Source organism: Corticium candelabrum, chromosome 19 (genome assembly GCF_963422355.1).
Source record: "Corticium candelabrum chromosome 19, ooCorCand1.1, whole genome shotgun sequence".
Taxonomy (NCBI): domain Eukaryota; kingdom Metazoa; phylum Porifera; class Homoscleromorpha; order Homosclerophorida; family Plakinidae; genus Corticium; species Corticium candelabrum.
Genome location: NC_085103.1, coordinates 394,650 through 414,381, shown reverse-complemented (window position 1 = coordinate 414,381; position 19,732 = coordinate 394,650). Strand labels below are relative to the sequence as shown.

General features: G+C 40.6%; 1 protein-coding gene across 3 annotated transcripts; it reads left to right on the top strand.

Annotated features, from left to right (window-relative positions):
• Positions 1-890: 890 nt before the first annotated feature.
• Positions 891-18,886, top strand: LOC134194819 (RNA polymerase-associated protein LEO1-like). 3 transcript variants are annotated; one of them, XM_062663789.1, is made up of 7 exons: positions 891-976; positions 2,284-2,369; positions 2,433-2,525; positions 5,700-5,904; positions 14,503-15,210; positions 15,269-15,378; positions 18,592-18,886. In XM_062663789.1, exons 4-7 carry the CDS (start codon positions 5,826-5,828, stop codon positions 18,733-18,735), a joined length of 1,041 nt encoding a protein of 346 aa, XP_062519773.1. In that variant the 5' UTR covers positions 891-976; positions 2,284-2,369; positions 2,433-2,525; positions 5,700-5,825; the 3' UTR covers positions 18,736-18,886. The 3 variants fall into 3 exon arrangements, with proteins under 3 accessions (XP_062519773.1, XP_062519775.1, XP_062519774.1); XM_062663791.1 differs by having other exon boundaries at positions 18,585-18,886; XM_062663790.1 differs by having other exon boundaries at positions 18,576-18,886.
• The last annotated feature ends 846 nt before the right edge of the window (positions 18,887-19,732 follow it).

The following is a 19,732-nucleotide window of genomic DNA, read 5'->3' as shown; positions in this document are numbered from 1 at the left end:
TCAAAGGTGATGTGGCTTGTTCAACCAGTACTTTTTGACTTATGTTTGAAAAAACATCTCTGTGTTTATTGAGGTTAACTCATTCCTTTTTACAGGGATTTGAGTTTATTGATTTCTCTTACACATTGACTTTATTTAGAACTAGCTACATTGCCGGGTGCATTCAATTGTGAGGAATTACCATGAAAGTATTTTTGTCTAAATTTTAATTACAGTTAGATGTTCTAAGTAATTAGCAGCCAGTATTCCATTTACATTTAGATTTTGTATGCCGCTCGTTAGCTTTGGATATGACAGCTGGCTTAAGTTGATGTCAATTTAATTCTAATTTAGAGAACTTGCAAGAAAGAAATGAAAGGCTCCTAGACTGAACCAAAATGCACTTATGCTAAATGTACATTGTTTTTTTTTAACTCTAAAAGAAACCATTAAGTAATCCATTGTGGTGTCACATATTGTGACCTTGCATTTACTTGTGACGTCACCTACTGTGATATCACCTAGAATGTCCTATTAGACGCCCTATTTTGACTATGCGAAAGCAAAAAAGCGTTTATTCCCTTGTGCGCTATGCTCTTGAATGTTGTGCTTAGCAATCCAATCGATGTCGGACAGAATAGAGAGCTTTACCCGCTCGAGATTTGATTACCAAAAGGGACCCACCTATCAAAACTGACATTGTTACATTCATTTTCATTCGGTAAGCGTGTCTGGAGAATTTGAGCGACAATGAGCCAAGCGTGAGAAAGTAGTAGGCGTGCAAACATCTTGCCTTTATACATCTATATACTAGTGTTTGTGGAATTCTGTATAAGAAAGCATGAAAGTAGGAGACAGTTACAATTGTAGGATACAGGTACATCGACTTTGGTGTGTGTTCACTACCATGACCAACCTTCTCTTATGTTTTAGACAAAGGGATGGTGGACTTACCGTTTTTGTTATGGTAAAGACATTACACAATTTCATGTGGAAGGTACAGTGATTGTTATAGTTAAAGGGTAACTGCAGCACAAAAATTAATAATTTCTTTTATGTTGGAAAACGATAGTTCTAGTTGCATACATGACAGGAAAAATAGTTTTTAAAAAGTGCCAGTAATGGACGTGGTGTAGTGTACACTTCACAGAGGGGAGACTCCACGCTAGTGTGTACTGTAAACAAAGGAATCTGTGGCAAAAGAGTGGTTCGGTGTTGTGTGACTGCAAGATGCACCAATTTGCGCAAGTCATACGCAAGCTTGTTTTTTTTCCGAAGATCGCCAAGCTAAGAAAAGAGTGAGAATCACAAATATGGAGGACAAGAGATGTAAATGTTTGTGTCGTTCGAGTGACTAGTACCAGACATGCTACTGAGTGGACAGGAGTCTGCAGTAGCTACTTTAAGCCTGATTGCTTTGAGGCACAGCCAGGTATATTATTCAAGAGCTTGGTCTGGGCTGTAGAAGAGCAAAATTGAGGCCACCATTTTCCATTTACCTGCCTCCACACTTCAAGATATCGTAGCACTCGGAACCTTCGCAAAAGAAAAGGAGAGTCACGTTTGAGAAGCGGGGAAAATGAGGGTAAGGAAGAATCTCGTGCAGAGCTACTGCAAATGGCTATCTATGAGAGGTCAGACTCTTAGTGACTAGACTTGTGTCCAGGTGCTCACCATGTGTAGTGAATGCAGTCGTATGCATCAGAGTACTGTACAGTGAAGTCAAACCTTGTGTGAACGTTTGTCAACGTCAATTCAACACTCGAACGTCAACACATTTGTTCTCTTTCTCACAGCACTAGCTGATTTATGTCGCTAGTTTTTACGTTATTTGAGACAACCTCAAATGCGTTTGACAACACACGCAGTCCACATGGGTACGCATCCAATGCAGCTACACCTGTGATGGTTGTTACTTACCTGGATTTGCATTGATTATGTTTGAATCTTCGGAGGGCTCTTCAGCAAAATAACTGTCGCTTTTGTCACCTCTATCATGTTGCCTTGTATATGTAAATGTAGTTATTTTACATGCCACTGACTATACAGACGCACACGTGTCTCCCCTCTGTGACGTGTACACTACACCATGCCTGTTACCGGAACTTGAAGAACTGGAAGTAACTTTGACCTTGCTATTTCTCAGTGAAGACTTATCTTAAAATCTAAACTATTTTTCCTGTCATGTATGCAACTAGAACTATCGATTTCCAACATCAAAGAATTTTTGATTTTTGCGTTGCAGTTACCCTTTAAAATAGTCAAAGAAGGAGACTTATGAGAATGTTTTCACTGCTGTTGTAGGTCATGGTGTGGCGGGAGATATTGTTTATTTAGGACATTACAGTTCAGAAGAAGAATGGACAGAAGAGAAAGAAAAGGAAACAAAGGTGCTGATGATCAGTTAGAGATGGTCAACTGAATGTTCATAACTGCAATGATGTTGTTGTTAGAAGAAAAAGTTTGCACCACGTTTTCATAGCCAGGTCTATCTAAATGGAACTAAATGTGACATTACAGGAAAACCAAGAAGAGCCCAAGTGAAGGTGAGGATTTAGAGTATGGGAGTAAGGTGGTGCAAGAATTCTTATTGAACTATTGACGAACTGCCAAACTCAAGTTTTGTCTTTCTGTGAATGGTCAGTTTATCAAACTGGACATCTTGTTTGTAACGATTAAACGCCCAGCTATCAGTGTTATAAACTGAAAGGACAGTTTACAATTTAGTTAAACAAAAGTCAAGTGATAGGAAGCATGTCTCTTGGTAGTCACAGAGTTATAACTTGTTTTGTGTCTGATTTACAAGGAAGCGGGTGGCTGTTATTGCCAGTAATATATACAGGGAATAGAATGTTATGTCTGGTTTTCTGAATCTTCAATTTTTATCGTAATGTTGCAAATAGAAGCCGATTTCGAATAACAACTGCAAAATTAAAGACCTCGTGCTGCATACAGGCCGGTCACGTGTAGAAGTCAAGCTTTATTCGAGACATGTGTTGGCATGTGCATGTACTATTATAGTGTTCAACGACACCAACCATTGAGACAAAGAAGCTGGTGGTTCTACACACTATTGAAACTGGCATCTCATGGTAGTCGTGTCTATACATTTTAATGAATCTTTCTTTTTCAAGTGGTATATGATTGTCATGTGTACAGTCAACACCAGGTATTGTTTGCTTTTTCTCAAGTGGTATTTGGTTGTCATAGGTATATCCTAGCAAACACTGCATGTTTTAAATGCCATATATTCAAGGTTTGCCGCAGAGCTGTCTAGCCGTCTCAAAGTCGACTGTGGACAGTGTTAGTTGGCTGTCAAATTTCTGCCGATCCACTTTCCTAGCAGTACAGTCTTGTCTCTACATACTTGTATTACACTCTGCAACTGGGGCTATTGACACATGCGCATATGCAATAGCTGAAATTGACAACTCTCGCTTTGTTCAGTGAGTTGAGAACAATAGATTTTAATCTATCCTATTTGAAGAGACCATACCCCATAGCAGAGTACGCAGGCAGTGAATCTGACGAAAGCGAATGGGAACCACAGAAGCCATTGCAAGCAAGAAAGCGTAGGAAGCTAAGTTCTGTATTTGACCAGTTGGCAGCAAATCGTTCTTGAAGTCTATAGCAATGGTAAAATGGTAGGGTTCTGCTGTTACTGTCGAAGGTGTGGCCACATACGGGGTAGTAAGACAAGAAGTATAGTGATGGTACGGTACGTCTGAAGCTGGGAGCCAGGGAGGTGTAGAAGATCACATGAAGTCATACCAGTTCAAGGTTCCTGATCACAATAGTGATAACCGGCAGTGCATGTTAATTAAGTCTTACATCATTAGACGTGAGTATTGCATTACATTAGCAGTGATTTCCTAACCCCTTTCAAACATGCATCCTCATTTAGTACACATATTCTGCCTCGCCCCTAAAGAGGTGTGGCCAAAGTCGGTGATGTAGTAGTAAACGTTTTCTAAGGTGAATGTACTTGTAATGTCTGTATATCAACCAACAGTTAACTTGTAGACAGGTTTTATTAAAACAAATTCAAACAAAGGTCTATACTAATAGTAACAGTTTGTGACTATATTCATTATGTTATGTTCTAGTAAGCGAACTGTTTCTACTATAGTCTATATCAACAAAAGCGTGGGAATGTTTTACTAGTTTATTAACCAATCTTGCGCAAACAAAATTTTGATTAATAACAGTCTGTAATTATGTTTATCATGTTATGTGGCAGTGAGTGCTTCTAACACTGTGCTCCCAGGGAGCTGTCCAAGTAAGTTACCCTTTTAGCTTTCTGCTCTTTCCACTTGCAAAATGCTTCCTCAAAATTAAACTGATACTTTGTAGGTGGTCCTTCTAGTGAAATGAGCATCAATTAAGCTGTCGATTTTCTCTTTAGACAAACCCAAACAGTTCCGTAATTTTGTCATAATGTGATTCTGACAAGAGAATCCTTTTCCACAGCCAGAAGGAGTGCTTGCACTCCATCTATTTTGTGCCCACTACCGTATGAGTATCCATCTATGTCACACAGGGCCAGGCATACGGAAATGAGGCATTTGAAAGTTTGAAGTTGAAGGAAGAGCAGCCTACACGTTCATGTGTGCTAGCTTGTGCTACTTTGCTAACAGTTCACTTGTTGCCCAGACTCACCAAATTGACACCCTACAATCTGTATATCAACAGTTACTTGAGCATGCGAAAGTCAGTTCAGTAAGAACACGCCTGCTAGTCCTGCTAGTAACCTACAGACTACAGGCTATTCTATTCTCCAGAAGGAAGTGAGTTGAGATAGAGTTCACACCGGGTGTGCTTAAATTGTAGATGCTCCCGTTGTACGTGTTACCATTTACCCTAAATGGTTCCATGCAGTTGCAGGTGGGTCATCTTGCAAGATAATTGGATAATGATCATAACTCTACCCATTGTATCCGAAATGTTGTAATAAACATTCTGTTTCCTTTGTAGGAAGGGCTTAGATAACCTAATAACGAAAATGCCATCCCCTGCGGTTTCTAACTATACCAAGATCATTGGGAAGGTCCAAAAGGCAGCAGAAATATTGCAGACTTTTGAAGTTCGACCTTATGGGGAATAGAGAGTAGTCGAAACCTACCGGTGTAATGGGTTTTATTAAACAAGAATGCACATACTGAGTAATAAGATGCGTCTCGCTGTCTGAATTCTGCATCCCAACCTCCTCGAATGCGTCCCCAGGATGCATTAAATGTATTGTAGGAAAATCACTGTGTTAGATATCAGTAAAGTTGTGTTGATATTAATTTTAAAAGTAATGAGTTGGCTGCTAGAGGTGTCTGCGGGAAACCTTCCGTATATGCTTGCCTTGAATATAGCCTGAACTCTAATTCAGCTTATATAGAAATAAGCATGGCTTTTATACGCTACATTACGTATAAGGAATCTAACATGTTTCAAACTGAACATTTAGTAGATTTTATAGACATTAATATAGACGTATTTTCTATGTAATGCTATTTTGCTGCTGAGTACCACTGACACACAGTTTATTTAATACAGCACTAGCATAGTTTGACTTGCACAACTGATTGTCAAGATGTAGTGGTAAGCGATATTGTTTTTTGGTTTCATGACAGAACTATACACTTATATTTTGTCAAGCTCACAGAAACGTGTTGTTTCACAATTCAATTACTGGTCATAATAATACTCTCTATTTTGTTGTCTTTTTGTAGTTTTTATGTGAGAATGGTGTTGGTGATTATGTTGCTCGTATTGATGAACCAGTGACTTGTCAGTACATTGTATATGTGCACACAACTCGCATTTGTCATCATCCGTTCTTTCGTCGAGGTCAGCCAATGAAAGCTAGTCCAATTAAGTGTTATCCACTGCTAGAGGACAATGAATATGCAAGATACATGAAAGTTTTAGAAGAAGGTATGCTAACTTGGAGAACTAACTTGTTTGTGATATTTGTCCATCATAGTGTCTTTTTTCTGTCTGTGATTAACACAAGAGGGGGCATTGAAATTTCAAACTTTTATGAGTAGTTCAGGGTTCTCGCTACAGCATGGCAGCATGGCGCAGCACCACGCTCTAGTAGGAGTGCGCCACGCTCAGAAACGGTAAGCTAGGAGTCCAAAGTCTACAGCTAAGGAATGTTTGAGAATTCCATTCTACTGAAACACAATACTAAAGGTGACAATAGAAGCAAAGCCAGGCTTTTGCAAAGTAACGCGGGATGATAGCCTTGCTCCAGACGTACACACACGTGTTAGTTGCAGTCTCAGATGATTTGCCTTTGATTCTAGTCCCGGATGCTTTTCCTGTGACCCGGATAGCACACCTCTTGTCTGGGAAGTGTACACCTAGAATCTACACTGTAGACTAGTCATGGCTTTACATGAAGCGTCAACAACAGTGGTCCACGGTAATCAACGCATGACTAGACAAACTTTCTGTAGTTCGTCTACGAAAGTTGTGCATTCGCAATCGATGAACATCACTAAGGAGGGCTTACTGGTGATCGAAGTTGATTTCCCTGCCAGGTCACTTGAGCGTACATTACACGCAATAGCTACTATGCAAAGTCTATCTCACTTGAGATCGACTCCAGTGCACATGTAAGTGTGTCGTGGACTCGTCCATCACGATGCTCCCGAAAATCTCTAGCAAGAACCCTGGTAGTTATATTGTTGGAATTCTATGTTTGGTGTATCAACTGTTGTGTATAAAAGCTGATCTTGAATGACTAAAAAGCTACAAAATTGAAGACCTTGTGCTGTGTACAAGCTGGTCACTTGTAGAAGCTGAGGTTTTGTTCAAGACTAGCAGGACCCCACTCTATGGGCAGTAGCAATTTAACTTTGCACATTTACACTTATTAGGCAATGGAAACGCAAAAATGGACTTTGGCCGGTTGTCTATTAAGTTGGCAAGTTTTCAAGGATTTTAAATTGTTAGGTTTACTTAACGTGCGTTAGAACGTACCGATGCTCCTGTGTATACACACATCATATACACGCATCTTACACTCCAACTAGCGCATTTTGCACTGTATGCATTTGTCGTTGTCGTTGTATTCACTGAGGCAGAGTATTGTCTCACATGGGTAATGGCGCACAGCCGTATACTCGGCTAATTGAACAAACTCCGGTACATCTCATTTCAGGCAGCCAAAAAGAGGACAGGAGCCATCGGAATAGCAATCTAGGCAAAATCCAACTTGACTGTTCTTCTTGAACAGTCGATCTCGACCCACCTGCTGCGTTTTGCGATGATCCGAAACCAGTGTCGTGTCGGTTGGTACATTACAGACATGTGGACAGACAGACAGAAGTGGGCTAGCGTGTGTTATAGTATAGATGCTCAGTACGAGTACGTGCTTGTGAACGTGTACATACGCATGTGTTGGTGTGGGTGTGTAGCATTCAACGATGACAACAAAATAGCTGCCATTGTTGAAACTGGCATCTCTTGGTAGTCATATCTGTGTATCTTAATGATTCTTACTTTTTCAAGTGGTGTATATTGTTGTCATGTCTATACCCTAAGTCAACGTGTTCAAATGGCACATCACCCTGTCTTGAGCCTGTCTTAAATATTAGCCTGAATTCCAGTTCGGCTTGTACAGAAATAGACATGGCCTTTATACGCAACATTGCTGTACTAGCTTTTTGTCTATACAGTAAACTCATTTGCAGCAAAAATGCTTTGGACATGCTCTCATTATGGTCAACTGGTTAGTTAGCATGGATGTGCAGATGATAAACTTGCTTGTTTGACATTCTTTACGTTTACTGGTAGTGTAAATGATGCAAACAGATGACACAATACAGGGTTCTAGCCAGGTTTGTGGCAAGGTGTAGGTAGAGGGGAGGCCAAGTTTGGAGGCATGGCTTTCTTGAAGTTTGAGGCATGGTATCCTAATTACCTTTACGGCTGGATCTGGTTGGTAAAACTTGCAATATTGTGTTTTGCTGCTATAACTCTTTGATCAAGGGGATTTACCAAGACCCAGCAGCAAATTATGTAGTCTTCTGTAGCCAGCTCTTTCTCTTTTGTTCCTTTCAGTGAAAATGTCTGAAGGCAAGTCTTTGATGTTTTGTTGCTGTATGTATCTCACTGCATTTCGGTGGGGTGAGAAGGTGTTGACTTGATCGTCTGAACGCACACAGCAGCCTGTGCCGTACTTGTCATAATGCTAATTACCTTGTAGGATTCTTGTCATTTGTCCTACTTGACATAGCGATCCAAGTTTACATGCAGGCAACTCACCCCTACAAAGACTTCTGCTACCATTGCGCATCTACCAGACTACATTCCTGCTTTTTTCAGATAATTCTGACTACAGTCTGGAATGTCTGGAACGTAGCCTAAATCCACCCTTGCAGGAGCGCATGCATACTTAACGTTTTAGGGGAAGCCATTTACTAACCATATAAGAACCAGAACAGTGGGATCATGATTGTAACTGTTTGCTCCAATTATAGCAGAATTAGAAGAACTAGTTGCTAGTTTGTGGAACTGGGGCAAATGCTAATGGTTGTCATTAGTCACAGGTAGTCATCTAATTTTCTACCTTTTGCTGGAAGATGAATGGGACTGTGCCTGGTTACATAATAAGTATTACTTTATTCTGTAACTTGCATAAGTCAATTAGAATGTAAAGAGTGCAAATTACATTGTATTAAAAAAGAAACATCTTTCTCTTGAGAATGTTAGCACTGAGCAGCTGCAATTACTATCACAAAATATTTAGAAACTCTGAACTTAGGGCAGCTACCATAAAAAAGAACAACATTGACCAAGCTTTAAACATAGTTGATTCAACATTTAAGATAAGGACTGACTCAAGAACTGCTAACTTGAAGAAGTGCTGCATTGGGAAATGATTACTTTCATATGCAAATGAATTATTTGAACCAAACTTTTTTCTCTATATGCAATTAAGACGTATAGCACTTACAAGAAAAATGAAGATTACAATTATGTGCAATTTGGGTTAAAGGCCTTAGGGTAGTCGTATTGTGTTAGAGTAAGGTAGCAACAATGAAGTCAGGGATGTACAGTAGAAGCTGCTGGGCAAGAACACTTTCATTTTACAGGAGTGTTTAATGAGTAGCTAAGTAATAAAAGGCTGCATGAATTATTAATGGTTGATGCGTTTGGATTTAGAAAATCCAACACACTAGTGCAGGAAAACTTTAGGAAGGAAGTACACTATTAGGACTGGATGCTGTATTTTAATGCAGTCCACTGATTATGTTTTAGCAACAGTTGCTTATTGCATTTAATGAGAGCAATCTCTGTTCTTTATGTGTGTGTAGGTATGTATGCACTTTGTGGATTTGTTGCAAAGTCAGCACACCTGCGTATTCTAAATTGGGATATGGCTTGATTAGTGTTTTGGCTTCTCTCAGGAGGGTGCTTTGCAGGTCCATTTACTTTTGGTTGTGGTCTTAGACTTTTTTTGTTGTTGCTAGAAACAAATAACAATATGAGGTATATATAGACTAGGGACAAAGATATTAGCAAGCTATCTGTCTAGTACCTGTACAGCTAATTGCAACGGCAGCTATGGTATTCCAGGGCGGTTTTTATTGCTAACTGGTATTCTAGATATCGCCTCTGCTTGAGAATGGCCTCTATTTTGAGAAAACGATGCCCCAAATCTAACCAACATGGTCACACAGCTTGGCTGTAAAGTAGAGTTGTTTGCCTGCTAGAAGTTCTCACTGGTGGCAATGACTGTTTGTACATGTTTACATCAGGGTTAGTTCACTGTTGAATTGAGATGGAGAGTACATCCTGCTAGTCCATACCATACACTGTACTCATTTTGTAACTGCAGCATTACACTAATGGTCAGCACATCAGTCAAAGATAAGCTTTAGGTTCATGAGACTTCTTGATGCAAGCCTCCTGCTAGGTGTGCTTGTTTAAAAGGCATGAAGACTTACAATGTTGCACTAATTAACTTAATGGTTTGGTTTGTATGGTATAACCACTTTTTACTGCTGCATGCTTATGTTTTTGCAGACTTCCATGCTTGTTTTTCATAGACTCGGTAGGACGCTATTGGAGTGTAGCACTAATTTGAGGCAGGTGCTTAGCAATTGCTCATGGAAACCGAGCACCCAACAGCTCTGACCTGTATGTTCTAGTAGTACATGATATACCTGTAAGCTTTACTGACTATAGGAAAGGAACATCAGGTACAAACGAATGAAGGAACATAATTGCTAGGTTGCAAATGAAATACTTGTATCTTATGTCAGTATACAAGAGGTGAAGAAACAACAGTAGAGGCTTTTACCTGTACGTCATGACTTAATTGCTTGGGTGCGCCTCAGAGTACACCTTGTTGGTGATCAGTCACGCAGTCAGAGATTGGATAGTGTGGTGGTAAAAGAGGATGTCGCTTATTACTGTTGGATATGACTGCGATGTGGCACTTATAAGAGGACAGCGGTAAACAGTGGTGCAGCTGTAAAAAGCGTATAAGGTATATCTTATAAGTACCCATGGTTTTCACAAAGCGTTGTTTAGTTTGGCATGACAATGGTATGAAAGTTGACACCACATCTGCCATTCCAATTGTGGAGCAAAACTGTCACAGTTAAGCAGCAGTGTCAGTTCAATTGTCGTTACAAGTGTGCAGTCTTCCCTAGACTTGAACCTCTTGATGGTGTCCAGCACTTCAAGAGTTTCACATGGTGGTTATGGTGGCTGTGCGTTGTGATCTATTGGCTGTAGGCATATTAAACTGCATTCTGTCTAAGATCATGAGCAGTCAGCAAGTTACAAGGAGACTGTAGAGAGTGACATCGCATTTAAGAGCTTACACATGTTAGATGAAGCAGTTATCAAACTTATTGACTGACAAGCATACTTAGAGAAAGGCGATCTTACTCTATAGACTAATTATTATTACAGCCACCACTAACTTCCTCATAGAACTTTGATATGTTTGGGTGACTACTACATGTAGCTTTGTAAGCAAGGGTATTTTATCTTGCTCGTTTAGTGTTATTATTGCATCTTAATGACATTGTGTAGTTAGTGTTACAGTTTGAGGCACTTTCAGATACAGGGTTCTAGCCAGGCATGCTAAGGCATAGGGGTAGTAGTGGTGATGGCAGCGCGTCCGGGACTGCAATCCACCCTGCGTCTGGGGTGAGGTTAGTAGCGCCCGCTAAGCCTTCAGAACTGCCCGCTATGCCGTCAACATACTCGCTACCCGTTCAGAGCTGACTGCTACGCCTCCAATGTACTGAATATGCATGTAGTAGGTACTGTACACCACACACACACACACACACACACACACACAGACACACACACACACACACACACACACACACACACACACACACACACACACACACACACACACACTGCATATTCCCTCTCCAGAAGTTATGGCAAAGAGGAGGAACTAGCTAGATACTGTCCGTTCATTATCAGTTAAGCGTTTATCAACAGAGTGATAATGAGGGAAAAGGTGGAGACTTGTCTGTCATGAGTCTCTAATTGCATATCTATAGTATTATAGAGTCGCATGTCACTTATCTGATGTTCACTTATCCAACATGCTGGTTATCTGACAGGTCAAGCTTGTCTTGTGGGTTATCAGTGGTTGGTCAGCTGTGACGTGTAGGTAGTGTATGTCCACATGCATGTCAGTTGTTTCTTGAAACAAGTTTGAGAGTGAGTTCAAGCGTTTCTTCTCGTTGTATTCTACATTCATTTTCACCTACATTCAGTCTACATCTACATTCATTCTACATCTACATTCATTCTACATCTACATTCAGTATAACGAATGTGGAAAAAATGCCATATAACATGAACAATAATTGAGTTCGTAACAGCTTCAGTATCCAATATTTTCACTTATCCAACAGGGGTGCTGTCCCAAGGGGGTCGGATAAGTAACACGTGACTGTAATGGGAAATATTGCCTGGTAATAGTAATGAGACAGATTCCTAGAGCATGGTACTGTACAGTGGGCATCCTAAACAACTCCTCCAAACCAGCGGTAATTTTGCAATTTTATTTTAGAAAAATGTCACGCCCACATGTCAGACTTTTGTGCCACACCCATACCGCTACGAGTTCCAAAATCCTGGCTAGAACCTTGGACTGTATTGTACAGCTTAAAAGTCAACAATCTGTATGTGTACATCTAACCACAGTAGCACAGATCTTGATTGCTCTGTGTGGTAACATTTGTTGTAATGTTTGTGGTAATCAGAACTAAATGATGTAAGTTGAAGTTACTTTTTGATAAAAGTTGAACTGATTTGTTTGCGCTTGCACGTGCACTTCTCTGTAGTGTTTTATGTAACTACTAACTGCCCATTCTTGACCCAGGAAAATTAATTAAGGAAATTAACATGCAATTTGGTTGTTGGGCAGAGAAAACACAAACACCTGGATAATTCGTTCTAACGGCGTAGCATGGTCCTCAAGTTTGGGGCTGATCAATCACATTGCAAAGTCACGCCCATTTTTTACTTTTACTTTTACTATGAACATCTGTATTTGTCGAGACGGTGTGATAGACAAAGATTAATCTCCCTGTTTGTAACCTGAGGGAACATGGCGCTCTACTTGACGCGCCTACAAAGGTTGGAGAGGCTTTAATCTTTCCAAGCCCCCATCCTACACCAGTGAGATGATCCTCTCGCAGTTGATCCTTGCTCGCAGTTTCTAAACATGTAAGTAAATAGTAGACTGAGTGCCGTCGGTGTGCGTTTTTGATGAAGTCTTCCTGACTCTACCATAGCCGGAAAGCATATCAAACGTCTGACACATGATGGGCATACTTACTTCACGTGTCCACGATTTGTCAACACTGGTTTTATCACACTAATATGATGATATATTATCATAGAGATAGGGTAGTCAACGTTGTCATCAACATACTACTCTAACATTAAGTGGACTGTTTTTATAACCTAGAGCTCTGCTTGAAGCAGACTGGCACACCCACAATGTTTGGGGCTGTAGCCTCCCTCAGGCCTCCCTCGCACCCCCACCGTACACCGGTGTTCGTTCCTCCTATACATGACCAAACACGTCTTATCTAAAGACCTGCGGTTAGAATAGAAAACATCTTGCTTTTGTCAATGTTGGCAGTAAATAAACGTGAATAAAGCAATGCCCACACATAGGAATCCACACTGTAGTACACAGCAAAGTCCTGTTGTAGGAGAGGCTCTATGTATATAGAAATTCGGAGTCATGCACGTAGTCCTGCTTCACATTTATTAGCTTTCAGTTAAAAATAAAAAATTATGTTTACTGTTTAGTGTGAATGGATTCTTGCAGAGGTACAGCTAGGAGTTGTGTACACCTGTCCTTCTTGGTAGATAATATGATTGTGGTAAGAAGATATAGGCAGATGTTTTGATTGCCACTGCGATATAATAACAGATGTCTCATTCGTGATTCACTCCCATCCGCTAGTAGATACATTCAATCCTCCGTTAGAGCGAAACGCAGGCATGAAACAGGTAGGTTCAATTGGGGGTGAAATTGTCCATCTCTTGTCGCCACGCTGGAGTCACATTGTCGAGAGATTTTGTGTAGGATCGACTCCTAGATAGGACCAACAATCCATTAATGGCGCAGTCGAATCTAGGGTAGAAGAGCAGACAAATGACAGTTTGATCGCCTGTCTCCACTGCACCGTTCGAACACACACACACACACACACACACACACACACACACACACACACACACACACACACACACACACACACACACACACACACACACACACACACACACACACACACACAAATGTGGACAAATGGACAAATGTTAAGCCCTCCACGTCTTTTGACGTCGACCTTGAGGTCATTTGCGGAGATAGCTCCCCCTGCCTCTAGAGACAGGGCCTCCATGCGCTGCGTGGAGTCTTGGGGCCAGCGCTACAATCCACCTGGAGCTTGGCCAGAGTCATCCAGGGGCACTGACAATGGCACAGCTCTGGGACTGGACACCAAGGCCCACACGTACCCATCTGTTGCATGATGTTGCTGCCAAGCCAGCGGTCTTGTCCACCCCAGTCAATGACCAGGTACTCATTTATACTCCTGAGTCGAGAGAAGCAAGTGTGGGTGAATTTCTTGCTCAAGGAAACTGTGACAGTGTCGCTTCCACCAGGATCAAACCTTCAACCCTCATCACAGAATACAAGATCCCGGATGTGATCACCAACGCTCTACCATCTGCTCCACCGTGACACACACACACACACACACACACACACACACACACACACACACACACACACACACACACACACACACACACACACACACACACACACACACACACACACACACAATGGCTTTATAATATATAGAGAAGAGATAATGACAGCAACTGCATGTTGTTGTCACTGTGACACATTTTTGTACTAGGTGGTGCATACATATGTACATTGTAAGAAATGCTTTTTCCACATTGTTCTTTTGTGATGGAGAGGACTGTTTGGCCAAAACATGCTGTGTTTAGAGGAGCAAGTCAAAAGGATGGAAATGGAACATCAAGAATCTGAAGTCTTGAACAAGCAGACCAGTCTTCCTTTTGACTCTGGATTTTCTGATTATGATATGGACTCAGAGCCATTTTATGAACCAGGAGATGAAGATGCAGCAGCACGTAAACACGAGGCAGACTATGATCGAAGGCACAAGTATTCAAGTACACCTCTTACTGAAACCATGAAAACTAATTGGTTGAAGAAAATCTTGAGTTTAAAAAATGGTGAAGAAGATACGAGTGAACATGAAAGTATTAGCAATAATGATGATGGTGATAGTGGTGGTGGTGATGGTGATGAGGATGATGATGATGATGAGGATGGTGGTGATGGCTCTCTAAAGATGAACAAGGTGGTGAAGAAAGTGATGAATCTGTTGTCAGAGTTGAAAGATAATGATAAGAAAGAAATAGCTGATGAAGAAAAGATGGAAAATAGGCAAGGAGACAAGGGAAAAAAGAAAACGAATAGTGGTTACGACAGCAACAAAGTGCCTGGTGATAGCAATAATTGGAAGGTTCGTGTGAGGAAGATGGCACAAGAAGAGACAGATCATGAAATGGTTGAGGACGAAGAAGAGGAGAAGCATCTTGAAATTACTGAAGCATTGAACAAGATGAAGAAGAAGCTAGAGAATATGATTATGCAGAAGTTAAAAGAGGCTGGTGTTAGAACAGAAGGTGAACTGCTAGCATAGAGATGTGTGTTGTAGAGTGTTACTCTGATTTTTTTATGTAGGAGAGGTGAAGGTGAAGTTTGTCACAGCAACTGATGCATATTCTCTTTCTGGTGATGATGGCCTACACCATCTCAGTGATGAGGAAACAGAGGAGTTACAGGAGTTGTTTGTAAGAGTCTTTGTTAAGGGCTATAGATTAGCTCTTGTCTGTAATTTTTCTGTCGACATGTCCATAAGTCTTGTTTGTGCTTGCTCATGTACTTTGTATACTTTATATGTTTGTCTTCTGTGTGGCCCTATCTGTTTGCCTGTGTTTGAATATAAATAGCTATGTGCCTTCTGTTTGTATGCTAGGTAGCATTCTACATACATTTATATTTATAAGTTTTCAAAAGACTGGTTAAAGTTGTAACAGAAATGCAGTTTGGTTATTTATTTCTTCATGACTTTATTAAACACTCAAAGTTACTAATGTGTCAACTAGTGTAAACGTAGATACTGTATTTGGGTATACAGGGGTTTCCCCAGAAAATGAAAGTAGTAAATTAGCATTATGCATAATTTAATTAGTTAATTTTGAAAGTGTTTTTGGGTGTGGCACCTGACAGAAAGTTGAGCTACAACAAAATGTCGTAATCTGTAATACTCGGAGTTGTTTGCTTACTAGATTTAGCTCTCTTGTATACTTTGTCGCTTGACTTAGTGTAGTAATGCAAGTTAACAAGTCCAAAAAATCTGATAAATTTAGTCATCGAAACAGACATTGACTAGAATTCTAGTTTAACAAGCAGTGAACAACGACGACATTGTTGTTGAACAACAACAATAATAAACCAACAAGATTAGAAGAACAACAACAGTACTGTTTCACATGAAAGGAAATGACAATGATAATCTTTGTAACCCTAACCAAAACATGCGCTAATTGACAACATTAGATCTACCTGTAAAAATGCGTCTGTGTTTCATTTGAGACCAGCTGTTAACAGCACATTCAAAGTCAAACTCTTTCAGTGGTAGTCCTTCAATAGAAATTCTCATACAGCTGTTAAGGCTCTGATTGGTCAGTTCACGCTGAAGACGCATCTTTTCACTCGACGCATGGTAGAAAATGCCCTTTTACAATCAGCTGTTCTGATTGTCAAACAAGGATAACTTCAGCCAGCTTTGAAGAGTTAGGGTAAGATATCTGAAGAGATGCATTTGAATCCAAAAGTAGCAGCACTTGCTGCATTGTTATTGTGCAACAGTGCATCCTCATGTAAATGTGTAATGCATGCCACTCTTTTTGTACAGTTTCAGGATTAATAACTGCAGCTCCACTTGATGCATACTGACCTGTAATCAATTTTACCTTATCCTCACCATACCTAACTAATGCAGCTTCTTCTTCTGGCTTTGGCAGTTTGTTTGGATCGAGAAGTGCAAAGGCTGCAACAGATCTGTGTCTGGAAATCTATTTCTTGATCTTACTAGTCATGGCTTCCAGAAACAGAAGGTAAATGTGACATTGCGGTTTCATCCGTTGAGTGGAGATGATCTCAAATTGTGACGGACGAGTTTCAAGATCTGTGTCAACCTTTGCAAGCTGAATGCCAGAAGCTGTTTTCATTAGCTCTAGATCTTTTATTGTAGAAGAAACCAAACAATGAAGCTGCGTCAAATCGATTGTGGCTGACTTTAGGGCACGACTAAGACGACTAAATTGGAGGAAGGATGTCACACATCATATAAATTGTAGCTATAAATTTGTAACCCTTGACAACTTTGTTAAGACCCAGTGCAAGGGCATCACCCCTTTCTCCTACTTCTTTACTCAAGCTTGTAAGAACAGCTGGCAGGACCTTGGCTTTTTAGATTTAACTCAGGGGAACTATCGAGAACCTTTTAATATCCTGGAGACCAGTCATTGTAACAGAACTATTTTGATAGAAATACAAGAGCTGAAAAGAGTTGGTTTACACTTTTTGTTGACAAATGGGACTTCCTTGAGCAGCTGCTAGAGCCAGCCGATGGCATGCACAGTGAATGCTTGCAGTGCAGACTGCTGTCTTTTTAGGTTTGCTGCAACTTCTCTTCTTCCTGTCATAACGCTGGCATCATCTTGGATATATGAAAAGTGTGATTATCCAACAGTTGATACTTCATCCTCTACAGCAACATGGTGGTTTGAAATAGAACCACTTGAAGATTCAACTGCAGTGGCAGTCTCAGAGGAAGACATAATTCTCAGTCCACTAAATAGAGATACACCAGACCGTCCAGATTCCGTTAGAGATTACAGCTTGCTGCTCACATGTTTTCTCATGACGGCTTGGAAGGTCACTTGTGGGACCATTTTCTCTATGACTTGTGTAAGCATGATTCTATTTGGTATATCATACACACAACACTACTAAACACAGCAAGCATCTCTGCGCTCTACTCACTTAGGGTTAACTCAAGACGTAAGTGCTTTGTTACAGAATATGAATATGTACACCACTAATTAGACAGTTCTTGCTAGAGTTCTCACGACTTCCTGCAACGTCTCGTCTCTGCGCTCCTCTGACACCAGTGCCTCTCGACCTGCTCCTCACTTTACTCTCCTCACTTGACTCTGCAATTCGTCAAATGCCAGTCTCCTGTCACCCCCCCCCCCCCCCCCGGTATTTCAGTCAATTGATCTGTCACATGGATCTGTCGTTCAATTCTCCCAATCACAACTGACCATGTGAGACTAGCCGCTCCCATAACTCAAGTGATTTGTGAGTTGCATTTCTGCGTTCTTTTCTCTAGATAGCCATTATGCCTCCGACCATTGCTTGAGCTTCGATGATAATTTTATGGTCAAATCGGACAGGTGTGAGAGATGTTGTTATACTATCAGGAAGACTACAATGCGATTAAATATAGTGATACTGGCGAGAAGCTGATGATCCTTACTGCGGCTCCCTGTGTCCCAGTCGGAGTACATGTGCCTATATTCTCCTGTTGTTCTGTGAAATGAAACGCTCTTATACCACCTTGTTTTTACCCTACGAAATTGCTTGTTCATGTACTTTATGTTACGTGATTGTATCATGTGCTGTCTTTACAGTACAGTGAATTCGTTGATACACTGAAAAGTTTAGCTGTTGCCAAGCACTATTTTGCAGTTGATGAATGTTTTGTTTGACTCAAACAACTTTCATGGTAAATGGGGAGCTCTTTCTGATAACTGACAGTTGTTTACCACAGCATTTATATAATGTGTCATAGAGCTAAATGACTTCTCTTGCCCTAATTATATTAATACGGTTTTACTTGTCTTGGTTGCAGCTGCTTCATACCTTGTCTGTTTTGTTTTCTGTCTATCTGTCTGACTTTCGTTATTTACTGACTTAGATTGAAAAGTTTATAGGGCAACAACGCAGGTGCAAAGAGGGAACAAGAACGACACAGTAACCTTGAATCAAACTATGGGAGGGTTTGGAGTCATGTACAAGATACCAATGACAAAGAAATGCAGACTGAGCGTTCAGAAACTGAACAAAGAGATGAATGAAAGGCCATTGTACAGCATGTGTTAGAAGACAATTGGTTTCAATCCCGATTGCTATTAGTCTTTAGCAGAAATAAGGTAATAGTGTACAGTGAGAACTTTTGGTACAAATAATGATTTTGTATTATTACTACATATGAAGAGGGAGACAAGAGTTTTCCGCTAGACTTTCAGAAATCAGTTGCATGTAAACCAGAAAGGTTACATCTGCATCTGGTGCTGTAAAAGAACAACCAAGAGGCAGTTGTACTTGATGTACGTTCTGATGTTCTGAGATGAACACACTTTGCCAACGTGATCAGCCAGGAAGGCTAAATTGAAGAATTTACAAACTTTGGACAGAAACATTAAGTTAATACACATATGTTTATGGTGACGTGCAATGAAATCTTTAACAATACTTGGGCACAATTTTGTGCCTGTGAAGTATTCAGTAATTTACCTGTAAGGGGCTCTTAGGAAATGTACAGTTTTTCAGAATGCAAATTTGACTTGGATGGGCGGTGGGGTGTCAACACTCCTTAGCGCAATGATCATCTGTAAGCGGTGGCTTGGGAGACGTTACTTTGACCACATGCACGTAAAACATGACATACACGTGGAAAACAGTGCCATTCCTGTTGTATGCAGCAGAGCCCAATTCGACTGTAGATTGCATGTGCTGGTGAACTTAAAAATCTTAGCAGGTTGCTAATAGGGGTGGAAGCTCTGTCTGTGTGTTCAATCAACTAGAGTCTTTAACAAGCTTGTGGTGCTCTACACGTGTCAATGCGCTTGTCATTCCATGATAGGCAGCACTGTTGATTACTGTGCTGAAATTTTGAAAATGCTAATTAATTCAGTTGAGTATTTACCGAGCATACCTTTCTTGTTCTTTTCTTTCATCTGTTGGCACATGAAAAGTGGAAGGCTTGCTACGTATGGATAGTTTTCAACTCACTGCGCCGACTTTAACTTGAACGTCTGATTTCACTGACACAGATACAAGTGTAAAAGGCCT

Coding starts and splice junctions, on each gene's coding strand:
- LOC134194819 (XM_062663789.1), top strand. CDS start 5,826: ATGAAAGCTAGTCCAATTAAGTGTTATCCACTGCTAGAGGACAATGAA. Junction 5,905..14,502: donor CATGAAAGTTTTAGAAGAAG/GTATGCTAACTT, acceptor TGCTGTGTTTAG/AGGAGCAAGTCAAAAGGATG. Junction 15,379..18,591: donor AGGAGTTACAGGAGTTGTTT/GTAAGAGTCTTT, acceptor AAAAGTTTATAG/GGCAACAACGCAGGTGCAAA.